Source organism: Pseudorca crassidens, chromosome 20 (assembly GCF_039906515.1).
Source record: "Pseudorca crassidens isolate mPseCra1 chromosome 20, mPseCra1.hap1, whole genome shotgun sequence".
Classification (NCBI taxonomy): domain Eukaryota; kingdom Metazoa; phylum Chordata; class Mammalia; order Artiodactyla; family Delphinidae; genus Pseudorca; species Pseudorca crassidens.
In genome coordinates this window covers 3467040-3490927 of record NC_090315.1, presented here as the reverse complement: position 1 = coordinate 3490927, position 23888 = coordinate 3467040, and the positions used below count along the sequence as shown (strand labels likewise).

Genomic DNA, 23888 nt, shown 5'->3' with positions numbered 1-23888 from the left:
CTCTGCTCTCTGCCCTTCTCCACCTGAATATCTCAGAGGCACCCAGTCAGCATGCCTGGCAAGGAACCCGTCACGATGCTCACTCCTTCCCCTCCCGAGTTAGAGCGCATGGTCCTGCCATCCAAGCAGATTAGAGACTGGATACAGCCCCAGAGACTGTATCCTCACCCCTCCACCTCCATCGGCCCCTACATCCGGCCATCCTCGCAGTGACCACTTCCCCAGGACAGGTGTCTCAGCCTGTGACCTCTCATGTATCAGCAAGTTTTCATGTTAAAAATCTATCCCCTTGTCTTGCTTGGTCTTCTACCCTTCCACACTCATTCAGACTCTCAGTCTATAGTTTTCCTTTCACCTAGTGGAAGAGGTCTTGGCCCAGGCCATGGCCAGTTGTTGAACCATAGTCTAGAGTACACCTTTTAGGGAAATTATTTCTTCACTTACTTTCTGCTTGTTCAGCAATTTCATTCTTGCTCTGCTCAAGGTAAAAATGTGCCCGTGTTTCTTACACTTGAAGCAAGTAAAAAATGCTCCTGTTTCATATTGTATTCATCCACTCTCTGAGGCATTTAATTTTTTACATTTTTTCACCCTCACAAACAGTGCTGCCAAGAACATTCATATATATTGGTCATCTTGCACACGGTTAGGCTTGTCTTTTGTTATTTCTCGGAGTAAAATTGTTGGATTATAGGTTATGCAAATTTTCAAGTTTAGGTGATAATGTTTTCTAAAAGGGATGTACCTATTTATAATTCTCCAGATTCCACCAGTTATGTCCTGTTCAGTCCTTGATGCTGTAAGGCTCCTCAATTTTTGCTTAACAGACTGACACAAAATTATATCTTAGGTGAGCTTGCTTTGCATTTCCCTCATTCACAACCTTTAGCACCTTATCATGTGATTATAGGCCCATTTGTACAATTGTCCCCTCGTATCCGCAGGTTCTGCCTCTGCAGATTCAACTGAGAGCAGATTGAAAACATTGGGGGGAAGAGAAAATACCAGAAAGTTCAAAAAAACAAAACTTGAATTTGGGGCTTCCCTGGTGACACAGTGGTTAAGAATCTGCCTGCCACTGTAGGGGACGTGGGTTCGAGCCCTGGTCCGGGAAGATCCCCCATGCCACCGAGCAGCTGAGCCCGTGTGCCACAACTACTGAGCCCGTGTGCCACAACTACTGAAGCCCGTGTACCTAGAGCCTGTGCTCTGCAACAAGAGAAGCCACCGCAATGAGAAGCCTGCACGCCGTACCTAGAGAAAGCCCACATGCAGCAACAAAGGCCCAATGCAGCCAAAAAAATTAAAAAAAAAAAAACTTGAATTTGCCTTGTGCTGGCAACTATTTATCAATATATAGCATTTACATTGTATTAGATATTATAAGCAATCTAGAGATGATTTAAGGTACACAGGAGGATGTGTGTAGGTTATATGCAAATACTCCACCATTTTATATAAAGGACTTGAGCATCTGCAGATTTTAGTATTGAGCAGGGGGTTTCTGGAACCAGTTAATCTGCTGTGGATACTGAGAAACAACTTCTTTGAAATGTCATTTCATGGAAAATGCCTGTGTTTCTGTTACCTTGTTTCCCTTTTGTTTGTAGGGATTTTTTTGTACATTCTTGATACTTTTATCAGTTATAGATGCTGCTCTATCCCCAATATCAAAAAGATATTCTTGTTTTATTCTAAGATGTTCTAAGCTTGGCACTTGACATTTAACTCTTTTTGGTCTGAGGTAGAATTTGAGTATAGTGTGAGATAGGAATACAGTGTTTTGGGGTTTTTTTACTTTTTTAAATTAATTTTTTTATGATCCTTTTAATGTGTTGTTGGATTGTGTTTGCTAGTGTTTTGTTTTGTTTTTGAGGTCGAATGAGACAATTTATAAGTTCCCTTAGTAAAACCTTGAAGGAGATGAAAAAAGAAGTACACAAAGAATACTAAAGAGCTGGGGGAAGAGCAGAAATCAAGAGAGGGAGATAAGTTTAGGTGGTTACTAGTGTCAAACTTTGCAGTGCGTCATAATTATAGTTACAGTGTTCAATGTTAATTCTCTCCACAAGATAATTTCTGAAGGTTGTACTTTCACATCTCTTTTGCTTCCACTTCTGTCATGCTGGCTTCTTTTATTGGTGGGATAACAGGCATACTTGAGAGAGATGCATGTTCGGTTCAGGACCACCATCATTAGGTGGCCATGCGGTTCCCTCATCTCCTTTTTTCTTTATACTGATGGGTAGCATTCTTCATCACAAATGGAAGGTAGTGTGCTGGAAAAATAACATGGAGCTCCAAGGCCCAGAAGCAGCATGAGGTAGAGTTTTGTGACCTCAGATTCATTGTGATCCCAGTAGTGTCTGTCTTTTGTAGCCTCCTCTCATGTCTTCTTTCCTTGTTCAGCTCTTATAACGTGTTGCCATCCTTGATCCAATACGGAAAATTTAGTCTGTTTCCACAAACTGATTTCACCAGGAGTCCCTCATGTGATGACGTTCTGTCAGATTCTCTTGGTGTGTGAACTGTCTTCAGGTTCAACATATGAATCAAGTTTGGAGGTTGGGGTCCATCCCTCTAGTGTTGGAGGGTCTCCTGCAGAGGCAGGGAGAGGCTGTGGCTCACCGTGGGGACAAGGGCACTGACAGCAGAAGTTTAGGGAAGTACTCCTTGGTGTGAGCCATCCTAGAGTCTCTGTTTGCTAGTATTTTGTTGAGGATTTTTGCATCTATATTCATCAGTGATATTGGTCTGTAATTTTCTTTTTTTTTGTGGTATCTTTGTCTGGTTTTGGTATCAGGGTGATGGTGGCCTCATAGAATGAGTTTGGGAGTGTTCCTTCCTCTGCAATTTTTTGGAAGAGTTTGAGAAGGATAGGTGTTAGCTCTTCTCTAACTGATAGAATTCACCTGTGAAGCCATGTGGTCCTGGACTTTTCTTTGTTGGAAGATTTTTAATCACAGTTTCAATTTCATTACTTGTGATTGGTCTGTTCATATTTTCTATTTCTTCCTGGTTCAGTCTTGGAAGGTTATACCTTTCTAAGAGTTTGTCCATTTCTTCCAGGTTGTCCATTTTATTGGCATACAGTTGCTTGTAGGTAGTCTCTTAGGATGCTTTGCATTTCTACGGTGTTTGTTGTAACTTATCCTTTTTCATTTCTAATTTTATTGATTTGAGTCCTTTCCCTCTTTTTGATGAGTCTGGCTAATGGTTTATCAATTTTGTTTATCTTCTCAAAGAACCAGGTTTTAGTTTCATTGATCTTTGCTAATGTTTTCTTTGTTTTTGTTTCATTTATTTCTGCTCTGATCTTTATGATTTCTTTCCTTCTGCAAACTTTTTTTTGGGGGGGTTTGTTTGTTCTTCTTTCTCTAGTTCCTTTAGGTGTAAGGTTAGATTGTTTGAGATTTTTCTTGTTTCTTGAGGAAGGCTTTTATTGCTATAAACCTCCTTCTTAGAACTGCTTTTGCTGCATCGCATAGGTTTTGGATCTTCGTGTTTTCATTGTCATTTGTCTCTAGGTATGTTTTGATTTCCTCTTTGATTTCTTCAGTGATCTCTTGGTTATTTAGTAACATACTGTTTAGCTTCCATGTGTTTGTGTTTTTTACGTTTTTTTCTCTATAACTGATTTCTAATCTCATAGCATTGTGGTCAGAAAAGATGCTTGATACGATTTCAGTTTTCTTAAATTTACCGAGGCTTGATTTGTGACCCAAGATGTGATCTGCCCTGGAGAATGTTCCATGTGCACTTGAGAAGAAAGTGTAATCTGCTATTTTTGGATAGAATGTCCTATAAATATCAAATCTATCTGGTCTATTGTGTCATTGAAAGCTTGTGTTTCCTTATTAATTTTCTGTTTGGATGATCTGTCCATTGGTGTAAGTGAGGTGTTAAAGTCCCACACTATTATTGTGTTACTGTTGATTTCCTCTTTTATAGCTGTTAGCAGATGCCTTATGTATTAAGGTGCTCCTATGTTGGGTGCATATGTATTTATAATCGTTATATTTTCTTCTTGGATTGATCCCTTTTCATTATGTAGTGTCCTTCCTTGTCTCTTCTAACATTTATTTTAAAGCCTATTTTATCTGATATGAGTATTGCTACTCTAGCTGTCTTTTGATTTCCATTTGCATGGAATATCTTTTTCCATCCCCTCACTTTCACTCTGTATGTGTCCCTAGATCTGAAGTGAGTCTCTTGTAGACAGCATATATACAGGTCTTGTTTTTGTATCCATTCAGCAAGCCTGTGTCTTTTGGTTGGAGCATTTAATCCATTCACATTTAAGGTAATTTTCAATATGTATGTTCCTGTGACCATTTTCTTAATCGTTTTGGGTTTGTTTTTGTAGGTCCTTTTCTTTTGTGTTTCCCACTTAGAGAAGTTCCTTTAGCATTTGTTGTAGAGCCGGTTTGGTGGTGCTGAATTCTCTTAGCTTTTGCTTGTCTGTAAAGCTTTTGATTTCTCCATCGAATCTGAATGAGATCTTTGCCAGGTAGAGTAATCTTGGTTGTAGGTTCTTCCCTTTCATCACTTTAAGTATATCATTCCACTCCCTTCTGGCTTGTAGAGTTTCTGCTGAGAAGTCAGCTGTTAACCTTATGGGAGTTCCCTTGTATGTTATTTGTCGTTTTTCCCTTGCTGCTTTCAATAATTTTTCTTTGTCTTTAATTTTTGACAATTTGATTGCTATGTGTCTTGATGGGTTTATCCTGTATGGGGCTCTCTGCGCTTCCTGGACTTGGGTGGCTATTTCCTTTCCCATGTTAGGGAAGTTTTTGACTATAATCTCTTCAAATATTTTCTCTGGTCCTTTCTCTCTCTCGTCTCCTTCTGGGACCCCTATAATGTAAATGTTGTTGCATTTAATGTTGTCCCAGAGGTCTCTTAGGCTGTCTTCATCTCTTTTCATTCTTTTTTCTTTCTTCTGTTCTGCAGCAGTGAATTCCACCATTCTGTCTTCCAGGTCACTTATCCGTTCTTTTGCCTCAGTTATCCTGCTGTTAATTCCTTCTAGTGTATTTTTCATTTCAATTATTGTATTGTTCATCTCTGTTTGTTTGTTCTTTAATTCTTCTAGGTCTTTGTTAAACATTTCTTGCACCTTTTCGATCTTTGCCTCCATTCTTTTTTTAAGGTCCTGGATCATCTTCACTATCAGTATTCTGAATTCTTTTTCTGGAAGGTTGCCTATCTCCACTTCATTTTGTTGTTTTTCTGGGGTTTTATTGTGTTCCTTCATCTGGTACATAGCCCTCTGCCTTTTCATCTTGTGTGTCTTTCTGTGAATGTGGGTTTTGTTCCACAGGCTGCAGGATTGTAGTTCTTCTGCTGTCTGCCCTCTGGTGGATGAGGCTATCTAAGAGGCTTGTCTGATTTATTTATTTTTATTTATTTTATTTTTTTGGCCGTGTTGGGTCTTCGTTGCTGCGTGCGGGCTTTCTCTAGTTGTGGCGAGTTGGGGCTACTCTTTGTTGCAGTGTGCGGGCTTCTCATTGCGGTGGCTTCTCGTTGCAGAGCATGGGCTCTAGGCGCGCAGGCTTCAGTAGTTGTGGCAAACGGGCTCAGTAGTTGTGGCGCACGGGCTTAGTTGTTCCACAGCATGTGGGATTTTCCCGGACCAGGGATCGAACCCATGTCCCTTGCATTGGCAGGTGGTTTCTTAACCACTGTGCCACCAGGGAAGTCCTCTATATAAGTTTTAAGTCATACAGCCTGATGGTTTGATTTACATATATTGTGAAATGATTACCACAGTAGGTTCAGCTGACACCCATATAGATAGAAAAAAAAGTAAAGAGGAAAAGAGAAAAGGAAAAAAAAATTTCTCCTTGTGATGAGGACTCTTAGGATTACTCTCTTAACAGTGCTTCTTTATAGCATACAGCAGTGTTAGCTAGTTATTGAGTTGTACACTGCATCCCTAGGACTTGTTTATCTTAAAACTGGAATTTTGTACCTTTTGACCATCTTTCTCCAATTTCACCTCCCCCACGTTAAATTCTTCATTGGTATAGCTCCTCTTTAATGTTTTCAAGTAAACTATTAATATTTTCTCCATCTAGATCATGTGTATTTTTCTAGTCTTTTCACCAGACTGTTCGGGCATAACAGACCCAATGTGTCCATCCCAGTCCTGCTCACCTCCTGCCTTATGAGCCCTGTCCTGGGAGTCCTCACTGTAACCCAAGTCAAAACCATGGGAATCAGTTTCCCTGGATTCTTGTCAATACCATCCTCATGGCCTGGGGGGCCTTTGTACATTCTGTGTCCTAAGGCTATAGTGTCCTTCCCACCTCCTCTCTGTGGCAACTCCAGTGGTGCCAGTAGGACTCCCCTGGTCTCTTCCTGCACACAGTTAGCCAAACTCAAGGTTAGAAATACAGAACTCCAGGACTGCCAAGTCTGCCCAGGTGTTGTGAACCATCTGCAAGTTGAGGGGTTTCCCAGTCCACCCTCAGGTTCAGTGATTTGCTAGGAGACTCACAAAACTCCCTAAAACCTGTTATGCTCACAAATCGTGTTTGTTACAGGCAAAAGATGCAGAGTAGAAGAGGGGCCAGAGGTGTTCCAGACACGAAGCTTCCGTGTCTTCGGCGTCTCGTTACCTCCTGGAATCGATATCTGGCAGTATGTGCACGGAGTGTTGCCAACCCAGGAAACTCACCAGAGCCTCGGTATCCAGATTTTTGTTGAGTTTTCATTACAGAAGCATGATTGATTGAGTCATGGTACATGGGACTCAGTCTCCACCCTTCTTCCCTTTCCAGAGATCCAGCTGATAACTCGTGGTTCAAAGCCCCAGCTTTCTAATTACACGTTTGGTCTTTCTGCTGTGCCCAGACCTTACCCAGACCTAATGTCATCTCTTCAGCATAAACTATCTAGGGGCCCATAGTGAGTCATCTGTTGTCGTAAAGTATCATGTACATCCCTAGGGACTCACCATGAACAACAAAGACATGCCTGTCTCTCTGGAGATACCCAGTTTACAGGTTACTTCCTTAGAGCTGGGGCAAGGACCATACTTCTCTTTGGAGATAGTTGAATTGGCATTATACACTTCCTGTCCTTTATCAGGGCTGCATTAGATGCCTTTTCCTAGTGGGTTTTTTGTTTTGTTTTTTTTTTTCAGCCGTGCCACTTGGCTTGCGGGATTGTAGTTCCCCCACCAGGGATTGAACCTGGGCCTGGCAGGCAGTGAAAGCACAGAGTCCTAACCACTGTACCATTATGGAATTCCCTTTTCCTCGTGTTCTTACAGCAACATGGAATGTCTTCGATTAAAGGAAACTGAAAGCCCACAGAGGCATTATTACTCTGTCCAGCCAAGCCTGTGAAATTGTGGCGTTATGTCCATTGCAGACTCTCTTACTGGGTCCGGCTTTCAAGGTGTCAGCAGTCTAATGACCAAGAAAGAAAGAAGTTACAATGTTGAGATTCAGAGGTAGCAAAACAGACACAGAGGCACTGTTTTCATCTTTATCTTTTTCACTGAAATGCCGATTTTGTTTCTTCCTTGTTGGTATTACTAATGGGCCTTGTTTATTGGGTTTCTTTCAGTTGACAAAGGAAAACCCAAGACCACAGAACCTACCACTTGTGAGCCAACCCTATATGAGGGAGCCTCTATCCAGGAACTAATACAAGGAGGCCCAGGGGACTCCCAGTTCGGACAAACCAAGGATCAGGATGGGCTGTTGGAAATGCAGGAAGGACACTTGGGACCAGGGATGGACCCCCAGAGGGAGAAGCTTCCTGAGAAAATGAGTCCTGAACATGGCAGCTTAGGGACAGCTGGTGGTGTGTGTTCAGGGATTGTAGAGGAGCTGGTCCCTGCAGGAGGTGCTGTCCATGACCATGACTCATGTGGATCTGGTAATGACCACATGATTCAGGAAGAGGAAAGTATCTTTAAATGCAGTGAATGTGGGAAAGTTTTTAACAAGAAACACCTTCTTGCTGGACATGAAAAGATTCACTCTGGTGTGAAGCCCTATGAATGCACAGAGTGTGGGAAAACCTTTATTAAGAGCACACACCTCCTCCAGCACCACATGATCCACACCGGGGAGAGGCCCTATGAGTGCACAGAGTGCGGGAAGGCCTTCAACCGCAGGTCCTACCTTACACAACACCAGCGGATTCACACTGGAGAGAAGCCTTACAAGTGCAATGAATGTGGAAAGGCCTTCACCCACCGCTCCAACTTCGTCTTACATAAGAGAAGACACACCGGGGAAAAACCCTTTGTGTGCAAAGAATGTGGGCAAGTCTTCCGACATAGGCCAGGATTCCTTCGACATCACATCATTCACAGTGGTGAGAATCCGTATGAGTGCTTTGAATGTGGCAAGGTCTTTAAACACAAGTCATACCTCGTGTGGCACCAGCAGACTCACACTGGGGAGAAGCCCTACGAGTGCAGTGAATGCGGTAAAGCCTTCTGTGAGAGCGCAGCCCTCATTCACCACTATGTCATCCACACTGGGGAGAAACCCTTTGAATGCCTCGAGTGTGGGAAGGCCTTCAACCACAGATCATACCTCAAGAGGCACCAGCGGATTCACACTGGGGAGAAGCCTTTTGTGTGCACTGAATGTGGAAGGGCCTTCACCCACTGCTCCACTTTTATCTTGCATAAACGGGCCCACACTGGAGAGAAACCTTTTGAGTGCAAAGAATGTGGGAAAGCCTTTAGCACTAGGAAAGACCTCATTCGGCACTTCAGCATCCACACTGGGGAGAAGCCCTTTGAGTGCACGGAGTGTGGGAAGGCCTTCAACCGCAGGTCAGGCCTCACCAGGCACCAGCGGATTCACAGTGGAGAGAAGCCCTATGAATGCATGGAGTGTGGGAAGTCCTTTTGCTGGAGCACAAACCTCATTCGACATGCCATCATCCACACGGGAGAGAAGCCTTATAAGTGCAGTGAATGTGGAAAGGCCTTCAGTCGTAGCTCATCCCTCACTCAGCATCAAAGGATTCATACTGGGAGAAACCCTGTCAGTGTGACAGATGTAGGAAGAACCTTCACCAGTGGGCAAACCTCAGTCACCCTCCGAGAACTCCTGTTGGGGAAAGAGTTTTTGAATGTAAACACCGAGGAAAATCTTTTGCAGGAGAAAACACCTACCATGACATCTGATCGTACATACCAAAGAGAAACCCCACAAGTATCTTCTCTGTGAGAAAACCTGTCACGGATCATCAGTAGTTGTGTAAAGACGCATTGTAGGAATTGACCCAGCCTAGAGCCTTACTCTACATCTGAGAGTTCATCTGTGAGGGAGAGACCAGTGTTTATTGTGCACTAAGGAAAACTTTAGCTACGTTTTTCCCTTAGTTTACACTGTAGTGTTATCTCAGGAATTTTTATAAAACGAAGGTGGAAACTTAGATGAAAAAATGAAATGCAAACATAGTTTGAGACTTCTCTGTCAAGGTTATGGCACTTTGTCATGGATCCCTTAGTTTACTTGGGGTGAGGGGAATGTTATTTCACAGGCAAAGGGCCTTGACCCTTTATGTGTCTTATATATACATTCGTTGCTGTCCAGTATTGGGAGAGTTAGACACTTGAAGCCAGGTATTTAAGTAGATAAAGATACACATATGACACACAGGCACGTTTTATTGCACCAGTTAAGACTGTTTCAGGCTTTGGTTTTTTTAAAAAACGGTTCTTTTGGTGGTTTTAAACACCAAACATTCAGACTTTTTATTGATTCAATCTGTTCTTTAATTTCTGTAGCTATACGGTAAATCTTAAAATTGGGTAAAGTGAATACTTTTATTATTTAAATTAACTCCGCTTTCTAGTTCCTTGGACTTGCCATATAAATCTTAGGATGCAAAAAAACCTTGCTCATGTGTTTATAGAAATTGATTTAAACCTGTAGAGCAGTTTGTTTAAAAGCAGCACCATGAACACAGTACATGGTATGGTGTTTCATGTATCTAAGTAATTCTTGATATTTCATTACCATTTTGTAATATTGAACAATACAGGTTCTGTACATTTTTTTTAGGGTTTATGTCTAGGTTGTTGGGGTGTTTTTTTTTTTAGTGATTTGTAAATGGCTTTTTTTTTTTTTTGGCCTCGAGGCTTGTGGGATCTTAGTTCTCCCACCAGGGATAAAACCCAGGCCCCCTACAGTGAAAGCGAGGAGTCCTAACCACTGGACTGCCAGGGAATTCCCTATTGGCATTGTTTTAAACTTTCATTTCCACATAATCTTTAGTAGCATACAGAAAGATAATTGTTCTGGGGGGTGATATTTTAGTATCTTGCAGCCTTGGCTGAACTCAGTTATTTCTAGCCATTTCTTTGGATAGAATCCTTGGTATTTTCTGCATAGAAATGTCAACTGCAAATAGTTTTCTTTCTTCCTATTTGTATACGTATTATTTCTTTTTCTTATGCACTTAGCTAGGACTCTCAGTATGATGTTGAGTAAGAGTAGTAAGAGAGGACATCCTTGACTGGTTTCTGATATTAGGGGGAAAATGGTCAGTTTTTCATCAAGTACAATGTTAGTTGTAAGGTTGTTTTTTTTCCATAGAGTTTTCCTGTCAAGTCTAGAAAGTTTCCCTCTGTTAATTTGCTGAGATTTTTGTTGTCATGAATGAATGTTGGATTTTGGCAGATACTTTAGCTCCATCAGTTAATGTGATCATCTGGTTTTTATTCTTTAGCCTGTTGATATAGTGTATTACATTGAGTTTTGAATATTAAACCAGCCTTGCATCCTTGGAATAAACCTCACTTGGTTGTGGAGTATAAATTTTTTAATATATATTAAAGCATTCCATTTGATTATATTTTTTTGAGCAGGTTTTCCTATAATCTCTTGATTGATGATATGTAGTTGTCATTCTTTGCTTGTTTTTAACTACTGTCATTGTCTGGTTTTGGTGTCAAGGTGATAGTGGCTTCCCAAGTTCTGTTTTTTAGGAAGACTATGTAATTGTTTTTAATTGTTGTTTTAATGTTTCATAACATCCTCCAGTGAACCATTTGAGCCTGGAGATTTTCTGGATACTTTTTAGTTACATATTATTTGATAAGTATGGAACTATTCAGAGTATCTGTTTTCATATTGGATAAATTGGATAGTTGGTCCTCTTCAAGGAAATGTTTCATTTCATCTAACTTTTCTTATTTGGAGACTTGTTGGGAGTATTCCCTTATTATCTTTTTAATGGCAACAGGGTCTGTACTTACATCGCATTTTATTCCTGGTTTTGGAAATATGTCACCTCTCTTTTTAATCATTGTCAGTCTTAGACATATACCAATTTTACTGATCATTTTGAAGAACCAGCACTTTATTTTATTGATTTTTCTCTATTGCCTTTCTGGGTGTTTTTTTTTTTGTTTTATTTATTTATTTTTTTTTATCACACCACGCAGCATGTGGGATCTTAGTTCCCCGCAGGGATCGAACCTATGCCCCCTGCATTGAGAGCACAGAGTCTTAACCACTGGCCCGCCAGGGAAGTCCCTTTACCTTTCTGTCCTTAATTTCACTGATTTCTGTTCAGGTCTTTATGATATCATATCTTCTCCTTTGCTTTGGTTGTATTTTGCTCTTTTTATTTTTTGAGGGATGCTAAGATTACTGATTTGAAACTTTTTTTTTTCTTTTCTAATGGATCATTAAGTATTATAAAGTTCCTTCAGCACTGTTCCAGCCTTATCCCACAAGTTTTCATTACAATTTATTCAGTTCTAAATATCCCTTGATTCCCTTAGAGACTTCCTCTGACACCCATGTATTATTCAGAAGTATATTGTTTCATTTCCTACTGTTTGGAGCATTTTCTGGTATCTTTTGTTACTGATTTATTACTTGTTTCATGTTTGGTTTGTTTAAATTTGTTGAAGTTTGTTTTATGACCCAGGGTGTGGTATATCTTGTTCTGTAAGGCTTCTCGAAACGATTGTGTATTCTGCTGTTACTGGGTGAAGTTTCTATAAATGTCTGCACAATCCTCTTGGTTGGGGTTATTGCTCAGATTTTTTACATCCTTGCTGACTTTCTGTGTAGTATTTCTGTCCGTTGCAGAGAGAGGGATGATGAAGTCCTGAAGTATAATTGAGAAATTGTCTATTCCTTACAAGTTCTGTAAGTTTCTGCTTCATGTATTTCAAAGTTCTGTTGTTTGGTGCATACGCATATAGGATTGCTATGTCATCTTGGTGTATTGACCCTTTAATCATAATAAAGGGGTTCATTTTCTTGCCTTTGAAGCATACTTTATCTGATATTAGTATAGTCACTACTGCATTTTTATTTTTATTTTATTTTTTTTGTGGTACGTGAGCTTCTCACTGTTGTGGCCTCTCCCGTTGCAGAGCACGGGCTCCAGACGGGCAGGCTCAGCAGCCATGGCTCACGGGCCCAGCCGCTTCGCGGCATGTGGGATCTTCCCGGACCGGGGCATGAACCCGTGTCCCCTGCATCGGCAGGCGGACTCTCAACCACTGTGCCACCAGGGAAGCCCACTACTGCGTTTTTTTATTAATGTTTGTAGTCTATATTTTTCCATAATTTTATTTTTAACATCTACATCATTATATTTGAAGTAAGTTTCTTGTGACAGCATGTAGTTGGGGTCATACTTTTTTTTTTAATCCATTATGCCACTTTTAATTCGTAGGTTTAGATCATCTAAATTTAAAATAATTATTGATATGTTAGAGCTTAACTGTACCATTTTATTAATCTTTTTTTTGTGTGTGTTCCCTTTGTATTATTTCTCTTGTTTTCCAGTTTTTATTATTTGGGTTCCCCCACCCCATTTCCTGTGGGTTATTTTAATATTTTTTAGAATTCCATTTGATATGTCTGTAATGTTTTTGAGTATATATCTTAATTTTCTTTACGTATTGTATTATGTATACATAACTTATCACAGACTGTACCAGCATTTTAGCACTTTGATGTATAGAAACCTTGATTCCATTAGGTTCACCTACATTCCCTATTCTTAATATAATTGTATTTTCTCGTTGTATACTGAGAACTATATTGGATATTGTAATTTTTGCCTCACCTTAGTTTTTTATTCCCCCCCCCCCCCACAAAATTCGTGAGAAGCATAGTCTGTTTACCTCTACTTTTACCATTCCATTGTTGTTTCTCCATTCTTGAAGTCCCAAGTCTTCTGTTAACATTTCCATTCTGTTTGGCAAATTTCCTGTGGCCTTTTTTCTAGGGTATGTCTGCTGTTAACAAATGTTTTTTCTTTTTTCATCTAAAAATGTCTTTATGTTCACTGCATTCCTGAAGGATATTTTTGTGCGACATAAGACTTGGGGTCCACAGTTCTTCTAGGACAAAAGAAAACATGTCTGTTTTTTCTTCTGTCCATCTCCTTTTGTCCAGCATGGTTTCAGATGAGAAACCTGCCTTTCAACCCATTGTTCCTCTATTTGAAAGGCATCCTTTCCGTCAGGTGCTTTCAAAGTGTTTTTTATTATAATATTCAGTTTATGATGTGTCCTGGCATAGCATTTTTAGGGTTTATCCTGTTTGGTGTTTTCTCAGCTTTTTGAATCATGTGGTGTATGCTCTTTGCCAAATTTGGGAGATTTTTAGTTATTTTTCAAATATTTTTTCAACCCCACACTTTTTCTCCTCTCAGGGACTCCAGTAACGTGAATGATAATTCTCACATTCTTGTTCCATAGGACCCTCAGGCTCCCATCTTTTTGTTTCCACCAGTCTGTTTTTCTCTGTTCCGCACATTGATTAACTTTCATTGATCTCCCTTTGAGCTCACTGGTTTCTTTCTGTCTCGTATATAATCTACTATTGAGCTCACCCAGTGAGTTTTCATTTTGGCTTTTGAATTTTCCAGTTGTTTGATTTCCATTTGGTTCTTTTATACATCTTCTGTATTTTTGCCTAGCTTATAATGCCAAAGAAGGACTCTGAGAAAACAGGCAAAACTGTATAGTCCAAGGTCATGGTTCTCTGGTGGTTTATCTTGATGTTGGGATAGAAATCCTAGATTAACTGGAGAAATGAAAAGCCTGGTATCCACAAGAATTTCTGAGAACAGATCTTACAACTGAGACCTATAGATTGTTCAGAGTTGTGTTTAAAGTGCCTGGATTCTCCGTGAATCCTACTGTCTTCTGCTTGTTGCCCAAGCCAGACACACTTTGCAGCCATTTTTTCATCATCACCCACATCCAGCCACTGTCCCATTCTGTTCTTTTTTTCCTAGTAGACACTCAGTATATGTGTGTTCTAGTGAATGGCTACATGCAGCAGGGGATTTATATTATAATGTTTGGCTCCCTCACAGTGTTTACACAAAGCTGTGTATATAGTTGGCACCGTATAGAACATACGTTGACCTTGAAGAAAATCTACACAAGCTTTTATGGCCAGATCATAGTCATAATGAATGATTGTTTTGGGTCATCAAAGACCACCCTCAGTTGCAGTAATTTGCTGATTCACAGTACTCTGCGTATTTTTACAGTCAACAGCTGTGCTTTATTACACCAAAACGGTGCAAAGCAAACTCAGCCAAGGGAAAAGGCACAAGGACTGAAGTCCAGAGGAAACCAGGGACAATCTGCAGTGGTCCTGTCTCAGGGAAGTCACACAGGACGGGCCTAATTTAAGCTCCATCAAGGAGTTAACAGCAATAGATTGAAATGTCTACTGGGGAAGCTAATTAGAGACCCAGTGCCCGGGGTTTCTTGGGGACACTCTAGCACATACCAAATTCTAGACCTCTAGAAGGATAGATAGATCTTTGGCATTAAGCCACACAGTTAAACAAAAAACTTGGGCACACTGAGCCACTCGTCATTTGTGGGAATGATGGGAAATCTCCCAAAATCTAAGGTCCCAAACCCCAGCCCTTGCAGAGGTGAACCTTGCAAGCTCAAGAGAATAGCAGTCTCAGGCCTGCTGTGTTACGTCTTCATAGTGACTTAAATGGTACTAAGATGCCGATTAATTCAGACTTCTGTAACAAACATTAAGCAAATACAGTTTCCTACAACAAAAAGTGAGTCATAACTCTGAGGTGAAATTGTTGTTAAAAAAATTAGTAAGCCAAAGTAGAACTTAACAAACTAGCCAGGATTTAATTTAGTGATGACAAAGTACAGAGGCAGTCTGGTGACAGAGTTCCTTATCTCTTCCCAATATTAATATATGTATGTATATGTATGTGTATGTATGTACACTACTTGAGGCCATATATATGTATATAAATGTGTATAGACCTAATATATATGTATTTCTGTGTGTGTATATATATACAGATACATGGCTTCAAGTGGTCTGACTTGCAAATACACCCACTGCTTGCTTACCCTTATCTATAAAGATGTAAATACCAGATCAATGCTGTGTGTTCCTATAGCACGTAAGTCAACAATTTCTTGTCTCTTTGTTCCTGCTATTGATGCTGTTTGCCTCTGTCTTCAACAAAGAGAGAAATAAGGAACATGTGCATCATTCAGTGCACCTGACAAGATTTAATTAAAAGACTTCGTTTCAGGCTTAGTCGCCTTCATGATCTATGTGTGAGTTTCACTTGGAGAGAGTGGGAGCTGGTGGCTCCAGCGGGGAGGGCCCTTGCTGGAGACATGGTGCTGGACCCCTACAGGAATCTGGTCTCTGGGAGTATGTGCCTCTCCCCTTTGTACTCACACTGTGGCCTGCAGATGACCTTTCCTGTCTCAGTGGGATGGGGGGGTGGTGCGGCTCTGGAATGCTCAATGATGTCATCCTTGAGAGTTGAGGGTTAAAGATTTGTAATCTGCTCACAGGTAGGTTACACACCTCACAGTTAAAGGTCTAAATGGTAGATGGGCAACTATGCCTCCCTCAGAGCAGTGTCAGTGCCATGGGCCCTGTGGTCTGACTTCCTGTTGGTACTTCCTGACCTGGTTCTTACCTGCTGGAAGACTTTTTAGAAAATTCCTGGCCACTCCTCCTTCCCTTTGTTTTGGATATCCATGTGTTAATGTATGTGCTTTTATTCTGAAGTTCTAACATTTGGGACCTTGCTGATCCTGTAGAGACTGCTCCTCCTAGAGCTAGCTGATTCCTCCAGATAAGTTTCCCCACTGGGTGTGCCTTTTAAATGCAAACCAGCCATTCCAGAGTCCAGACCCCACTACTACTGCCTTTATCAAGTTCTCATGCTTCAAGACCCTTCCCTAGATCCCAGGAAACTAAGGACAGCCCCTGCACTCTGAACTGTGCTGAAATTATCCCAGCTAGCTAATCCTAAACCTACTTAGCCTGCTTGCTTCCCCTGGCCCACTGCTCCCAGTGAAAATGACAACACAGTCTTTGCCTACACTTCCGCCTCCATCCTTTTGCCGCTGACTCCACACTAGTGCGTCCCCATGTGACCCTGTGGAGCATGGCGTGACCTCATCTTACAGAACTGTATTTCTTCAACGGCAATCATCTGTTGGCCTCATATCAGGATACTAAATCCTACATTTTAAAACTGCCTGAAAGCGTTAATGAGAGGATAAATACTAGGAATATAACAGAGCAAATCAGGCATTTCCAGAAACCAGGGTGTCAGTGCACCCAGCCAGATGCAATCTTTAAATTGGAACGGTGTGGAGAGTCCTGGACAGAGGAAAGAACAATGCCAAGGAGAGGCTGTCCAGGTGAGCAAATAGCAGGTATTTGACAGGCCAAGGTGTTAGTAAGATGCCACTTACCTCCACCCCCAGGTGTTTGTCTTTTAGAAAGATGGTTCCAGATTCCCTTCTCAAAGTCACACACTTCAGACAATGACCAAGTGTGGCTAACTGGGGGCCACAAATTCATTAATGACAACTTCAGATAGTCTCCCTGTATGATTCCAACTTTCTGAGAGGTGAAGGAAGAAACGCCTTTCTGTGTGCTGTCTCCCGAGTCCTGCTACATCATTTGTTTTCTTGTTCACCTCCTGGTTAACAGGCATTCTCATCACTTTCCTCCCTTGTCCCTTATGGCATCTGTAGCCACGTGGTCTTTCAACCTTTCTGCTTATTATTGCTCATTCTAGTTCCATTTCATGCTCTTGATTTTAGGTATAAATCTTCATACACATTTGATGTGCTCTCCTCATTTTCTCTCTCCTTGAAACCTGAAATCACTTAAGCAATCGTCAACATTTTCCCCATCGTAGTCTGCCCAATGTTTGCTGTGCCTGTGATCTCAGCTGCCTAAAGCCTCCTTCTCATCTGCATGTTCTTTTGTCCTTCACTCTTTCTGATTCGTCCTCCCACATGGCCTTGAGTGTCAGGCACCACTCTCTATCCCACATCTCACTTCTTTATTCCTCCCTCTCCCTTTAACTGAGGAGTCCCCTTGGACCTATTTTCCTTTCCTTGCGATTATTGCACTTCACCATTACCTCTTCTATTTTTCTCCACTTCCCAAGCCTCCCTACATTGTGAACCTCCTTGGTACAGTCCCACCCTCTACACCACTCTGGGCAAGGTTGGTGGTGACTCCCATGTTTATAAAATTTAAGCCCTTGGTGCTTCCCTGGTGGCGCGATGGTTGAGAGTCCGCCTGCTCATGCAGGGGACGCGGGTTCGTGTCCCGGTCCGGGAAGATCCCACATGCCGCGGAGCAGCTAAGCTTGTGAGCCATGGCCGCTGAGCCTGCGCGTCCGGAGCCTGTGCTCCGCAACGGGAGAGGCCACAACAGTGAGAGGCCCGCATACCGAAAAAAAGAAAAAAAATTTAAGCCCTTGTCTTTCTTGAGACTGAACTTGACCCTGTTGACCCCTCCATTCTTGAAATACTCTTTTTCTTTGGTTCTGTAACATCAGTCTCCTGGGTTTCTCTCTCCCTCTTTCTTTTTTTCTAACTTGCTAACTCATCCACTTCTAGTCACCCATTCAGTTTTGAAATTTCTAAATACTTTTCATAGGCCTTTTTCTCACTCTGTGGTCTCTCCCAAGGCTTCATCTGCACCCTTGGCTTCAGTTATCTTCTTTACTTTGAACAAATTGAAATTTATTTTCCCAGTCCTGACTTATTGGAGCTCTAGACCTGAACCCCTGATTTTCTTCTTACTGTCCCCACTTGGATGTTTCAAAGATGTCTCATTCTCCACTTGACTTTTTAAAGATTCCTAAAGTGGCTTCCACTTCTCCCTGATTCTGATCTACTTTTATTTTTCTTAAAGAATGAGATAAGGCCATGTCTTTATTTTTTTTATTTTTAAATCAAATATTAAGTTTTTTAAATTTATTTTTGGCTGCGTTGGGTCTTTGTTGCTGCGCATAGGCTTTCTCTAGTTGCAGTGAATGGGGGCTACTCTTCAGTGCAGTGCACGGGCTTCTCATTGCGGTGGCTTCTCTTGCTGTGGAGCATGGGCTCTAGGCATGCGGGCTCAGTAGTTGTGGCTCGTGGACTCTAGAGTGCAGGCTCAGTAGTTGTGGCACACGGGCTTAGTTGCTTGGTGGCATGTGGGATCTTTCCGGACCAGGGCTCGAACCCGTGTCCCCTGCATTGGCAAGCGGATTCTTAACCACTGCGTCACCAGGGAAGCCCCTGATCCACTTTTAGTCTTGCCTCTACACTACATGGCACTGTTTGGTTACCAAGGATAGAAATCCCAGGGGACTTCCCTGGCGGGCCAGTAGTTAAGACTCCAGGTTTCCGCTGCAGAGGGCACAGGTTTGATCCCTGGTTGAGGAACTAAGATTCCACATGCCACGCAGCATGGCCAAAACAAAAAAATCCCTTACTCAGCCTGGTTACCTCTGTTTCCTCATCCCCCACATGCAAAGTTGCCAGTTTTGCCTCTTTAATGCCTCTCAAGTCTATCCTCTTCTCTGTAATCCACCACTTCCTTCCTAGACCATAATACCATCATTTATCACCTCTAATTCTGTTTAGTAATTAGGTCTTGTTTTACCCGTTTCCTCTTCAATCCATTCTCCACAGTGTAACCAGAGATGAAACTCAGATGATGCATCTCACTCCCTGCTACCTGCCCAACACACACACCGTTAAAGTGTTTCATGACTTTCCTTAACTCTTGGGATAAAAACTGAATCCTTAACATAGCCCGTCCATGGGGTCTTACCTGGTAAGGGATGTGCCTAATTTACTGCCTTTTCTCTTGCATGTGTCTGACTGCTCTTCTCTCTCCACTTCCTGTTTCCGTTTCTTTTCATTTTCTCCCCTTCTCTAGGGCTCTTCCTTACCCACTTTGGCTAGTGAGTGAGTGCTTATCCTTCACATCTCACCTCAAATAGCACTTCCCTAGGGAAGCCTTTACCAGAATACCCACCTAGGTCATAACTTTTCTTTTTCAGGGAAACTTTCATGGTTCTTTGCTGCCTAAGACCACCTTCAGGCTTGGTGGTTTGCTAGGAGGATTCACTAGACTCAGAAGAGCTGTGATACTCATGATGACAGTTTATTACAATAAAAAGACACAGACCAAGATCACCAAACGGAGAAGGCACGTGTAATAAAGTCCGGGAGAAACCAAGCACCCCTTCCAGGTGATCCCTCCCTGTGCAGTTCACAGGGACTCAAATTTCAGCAAAGATGTGTGACAACATGTTCAGTTATCGCCAACAAAGGAAGGTCACCCAAGCTTCAGAGTCCACAGATTCCTTTACCGAGGCTCGCAGCGCCTAAGTGACCTACCATGGATACTCGGGATCCGCAGAAGGCAAAGATGTAGTGCTGCCTCAGGCAATACAAAGCCCACCCTTCATCATGAGTCACATTGTTAGCATAAATTATCTGGTCATAATGATACAGTGGGACCTACAGGCGTAAGCATAAAAATCACTCTCACTAGTCAAGATATTCCAAGGACTCAGAAGTGGTCTTCCTGGAGCTGGTCAAGGGCAAGTCATTTTTTTCTTTCTTTTTGCCACACTGCACGGCTTGTGGGATCTTAGTTCCCCAGCCAGGGATTGAACCCAGGCCCTCAGCAATGAAAGTGTAGAGTCCTAACCACTGGACCACCAGGGAAGTCCCCCACAGGTACATTTTAGAACACGTTCAGGTGCATATTAGAACCTCGTTACTATGGCTGACAAAGTTTACACAATTTGCCTCCCTTTATCTCTCCAACTTACCTCATACCACTCTAACCCCTGAAGATGCAGCTCTAAGCCACACTAGCCTTGCTTTTCTGCAAACACCCCAATACACTCCGAACCCAGGAATGTCTTTCTCAAAGACTAGGAATCCATCTCTTTGAAATGAAGACATCAAAGGAGATAGCATCCCTACATCCCAGCTTCTGTGGGAGGGTAGGAGCCTAACTTTGACAGGCACCTTGCTCCAAGTAGCAAAACTACCTCTGTCATAAAGAATTGAGAAGTTAGTTTTCCCTTCTAGAAAGCCAATGTAACAGCAGATAGTCACCCCAATTACCAGGTAAATTTAGGATGAACTATGTGTAACAAATGGTGCTGTCAATACTTGAGAACTAATTATTGTTTGAAAATGTATGTAATGGGTTGTGTCTGTTTGGCTATATGAAAGGGTGAGTTTTATTCTTTGCAATCTCTTAGCAGCTGTGCTGTGCATCACATTCTGGTTTAATGCTTATACAATATTAAACTATTTTATTTCTCTACTATCTTTTCGGAGAGGTTTTTCTGAGTTGGAGATTTTTTCCTTTTTAAATTTCCCCACCAATTCACACTATTACCTGTCTAAAAGAATTCAATTGCAAATGTTTTTGAAATTTCTGTGTATGCCAAACAAATAAATATGGGGGATGGTTTTACTATTTGAGACCCAGAATGCAAACTGATTACTGGGTCCAACAAATACACTTGACCCTTGAACAAAAGGGGTTGAACTGCCTAGGTCCACTTAAGGCAGGATTTTTTCAATAGTAAATGCTATAGCACTGCACCACTTGGGGTTGTTTGAACCCCTCCCTGGATGCAGACCCGCAGATATGGAGGAATCTCAAATACTGATAAGACAAGCTGGGACGTGGGACCATTTGCTGCAGTGCTTGCACCTGGACAAACATCTCCTCCAGCAACAAAATACAAAGAAACTATAAGGGACTAAAAATAACTGCGTGCATGTGCAATTGGGGCAAATTATGAGCAACAAGATACAAAAAGACCAAAAACCCAACTGTCACTTCTGAGGAGCTGGGAACAGAAGCAGGGTACCAGGAGCAAAAACAAGGTACTGGGAGCAAAAACGGTACTGTGCATGCCCCCTGCACACAGCACCACCAAGGAGGTGGGCAGATTACCTAAGCCACCCCTCCAGCCCCACCCCTGGGCTCACCTCGGTTAAGGGCCCAGCCTGCCCCGCTTCAGGGAGTGAGCCAGCGAACCTGCTACTTGTTTTCTCCCTCCTGCTGCAGGAGTCCCAATAAAGCCTTACCTGAATTTCTCCTCAGGCCTCATATCAATTTCTATTGATTAGGGAGTCCAAGAACACTGGTGGTAACACTGAGGGCCAACCATAAGTTATATGCTGAAGGTCAGCACCCTTAAATACCACCCCCGCCCCATCCCGCTTGTTCAAGGATCAGCTGTGCTGTAGTAAGTACATGAGACAGGAGGGCTGAATGCAGCTGTGGTCCGTGCCCCCACTTCAAGTGGCCCGGGCAGTCCTGGGCTGGGGGAGGCAGGTGTATTGGGGGAGGGCACACAAGCCACAGGATACTGGGGGACAGAGGCACAAATTTCGGGGTGCTCCACAGTGGTGACCCTCACATAAGCGAGTGACTGAAGAGGACCCTGGGGAGCGGCTTGAATAGGACACGTCCTTCAAGCTGGGGCCAGCTGGGCTGCACGTGGTTCTGGAGTTTGCCAACTGCATAACGTACCCCGGCAGCTTCCTACGGTTGGTTTATATTCAGTCACACCTCCGTCACGTCACTGAGTTCGTTAAAGCAGTCACTCAGTCACGGATTTATATGTTTGCTCATTCATTCAGGCTTCTTGCATTACAGACTCTCCACACCCCTCCACCCTCTCTCCCCTTTCGGTTTCTGGCGCTCCCTCCTCTCGTGTCTTTCTGCCCCGGCTCCCGCCTTCCTGTCTCCGCGCCCTGCCCTCTCATTGGCCCAGCGCCTTAAGTCCCGCCCCGCAACCACGGGCGGGAGCTCTCATTCCTGTCTCTTCTATTGGGCACGCTGCCTAAGCCTCAGACATTTCAACCAGTGGGAGTCAACCAGGAACTACCCGCTCAGCCAATGGGGCCAGAGCACTTAGTATAAAGGGCCTGGGCCGCTTTGTCTAGGATCTTATCTAATTCAGTAGTGGGTCTGTGCGGAGGTGAGCCTCAGGGGAGCCCGCAGGCGGTGCCCGCCCAGTGACTGCCCCGAGGCTGCGTGGGAGCGGGTCGGGACTGGAAGAGCCTCAGCCTGAGGGTTACCTCCTTCCTGGACACCCAGCTCCTCAGGGCTCAGGAAGGCGTCCTCCTCACCACCATCTTGTCTAGTGAGCCTCCCGAAAACTGATGAAGTCGGGCAGTGCGCAGCCCGCAGGTGAAAGGGATAAGTACCAGGACCAGAGAAAGAGGGTTTAGAAGAAAGGCCCGGTGTCAGTTGTTGGGGGTGGGTGTGCACAGAAGAAAGTGTTGACGTCTCTTCTTTTTTCCGTAGCTGTAGCAGGTCAAACGATGCCCAGCATCCCAACCGTGTGAGCGCTTTTGTTTTGTATCTGAAAAAGGAAGGGGAGTGGGACCGAGGGATGAAGAGCAAGCTCCACGTGTGAAGGTTGCCTCATGGGACTGACAGTTATTGACCAAACACCCTGACAGGGCCCTTGAGAAGGGAAAGGGGCCCAGGGAGGGTAAAGTGAAAGAGGAAGGCGAGCATGAAGTTTCCCTGACTCTCCACCCACCTCCGAAACGGAGACTCTTTTCCTTCTCTCCTATCAGGCGGCGCCTCACAATTGATGATTTTGAAATCGGGCGTCCTCTCGGCAAGGGAAAATTTGGGAATGTGTACCTGGCTCGGCTCAAGGAAAGCCATTTCATTGTGGCCCTGAAAGTCCTCTTCAAGTCCCAGATAGAGAAGGAAGGACTGGAACACCAGCTGCGCAGAGAAATTGAAATCCAGGCACATCTACAGTAAGGACAGTCTCTGTATGAGATTCCTGTTACAGGTTCTTTTTTTCACTTGTTCCTGTTTCCTCTTCCATCTCCGACATCTGAACTCATCATTTCCCCCAATACTACCCCCAAATAGGCCCTTTGCTTTCACCTTGAAGATTTTTTTTTTAACATCCTTATTGGAGTATAATTGCTTTATGAAGATTTTTTTCTCTGCAGTTCATTCCAGTTACACCATGTAAAGCTCCCTGTGTCAGACATCAGAATCTTGATGCCTGTTTCATTTTCCCCTCACAAACTTCCAGATCATGCTGTTACTATTCTGGTCCCAGCACAATTTGCCCCTTGTGTGACCAGTCATTTGTAATAGCATCATGAATTGGGCCTCAGGGAGGAGTCTTGACACTTCCTCCTTCTGTTGCGCAGACACCCCAATATCCTACGCCTGTACAACTACTTCCATGATGCACGCCGGATGTACCTGATTCTAGAATATGCTCCAAGGGGTGAGCTCTACAAGGAGCTGCAAAAGAGCCACACATTAGATGAACAGCGTACAGCCACGGTGAGGTGGGAGGCTGAGGGCTTGGGTTCATGAGTTTCCTATGGGCTGATGGGGGTCACTGCTTGTGGTGGTCATGAGTATCCAGATTGCTTTTTTCTTTATTTCTGAATTTCAGTCTATAAATTTTATATAATGACTCTTATATCCTACAACTTCACATTTGGATACCCTAATTACCCCCAGAATATTAATAAATTGTGTGTGTAAGTTTGGATTCTTTGGTTGTAAGCAACAGAATCTAAG

At 42.9% G+C, this 23888-nt stretch overlaps 2 protein-coding genes across 10 annotated transcripts in view; both read left to right on the top strand.

The window, feature by feature from the left end:
- Positions 1-15567, top strand: part of ZNF805 (zinc finger protein 805) — a 34441-nt gene extending 18874 nt beyond the window's left edge. For 2 of the 3 annotated variants that reach the window (XM_067720522.1, XM_067720524.1), the window contains 2 exons: positions 6549-6692; positions 7579-15567. In XM_067720522.1, the coding sequence (XP_067576623.1) occupies positions 6549-6692; positions 7579-9206 (1772 nt within the window). In that variant the 3' untranslated portion in view covers positions 9207-15567. Of the gene's footprint in view, positions 1-6548; positions 6693-6732; positions 7463-7578 lie in introns of those variants that run through there. The other variant, XM_067720523.1, reaches the window with a different exon arrangement.
- Positions 1-23888, top strand: part of AURKC (aurora kinase C) — a 476131-nt gene that overhangs the window by 450563 nt on the left and 1680 nt on the right. The window contains exons 1-4 of one of the 7 annotated variants that reach the window (XM_067720593.1): positions 22211-22299; positions 22629-22665; positions 22907-23098; positions 23507-23645. In XM_067720593.1, coding sequence (XP_067576694.1) covers positions 22646-22665; positions 22907-23098; positions 23507-23645 — 351 coding nt within the window. In that variant the 5' untranslated portion in view covers positions 22211-22299; positions 22629-22645. Of the gene's footprint in view, positions 1-22210; positions 22512-22626; positions 22743-22906; positions 23099-23506; positions 23646-23888 lie in introns of those variants that run through there. The other 6 variants (XM_067720596.1, XR_010939275.1, XM_067720590.1 and 3 more) reach the window with 6 other exon arrangements.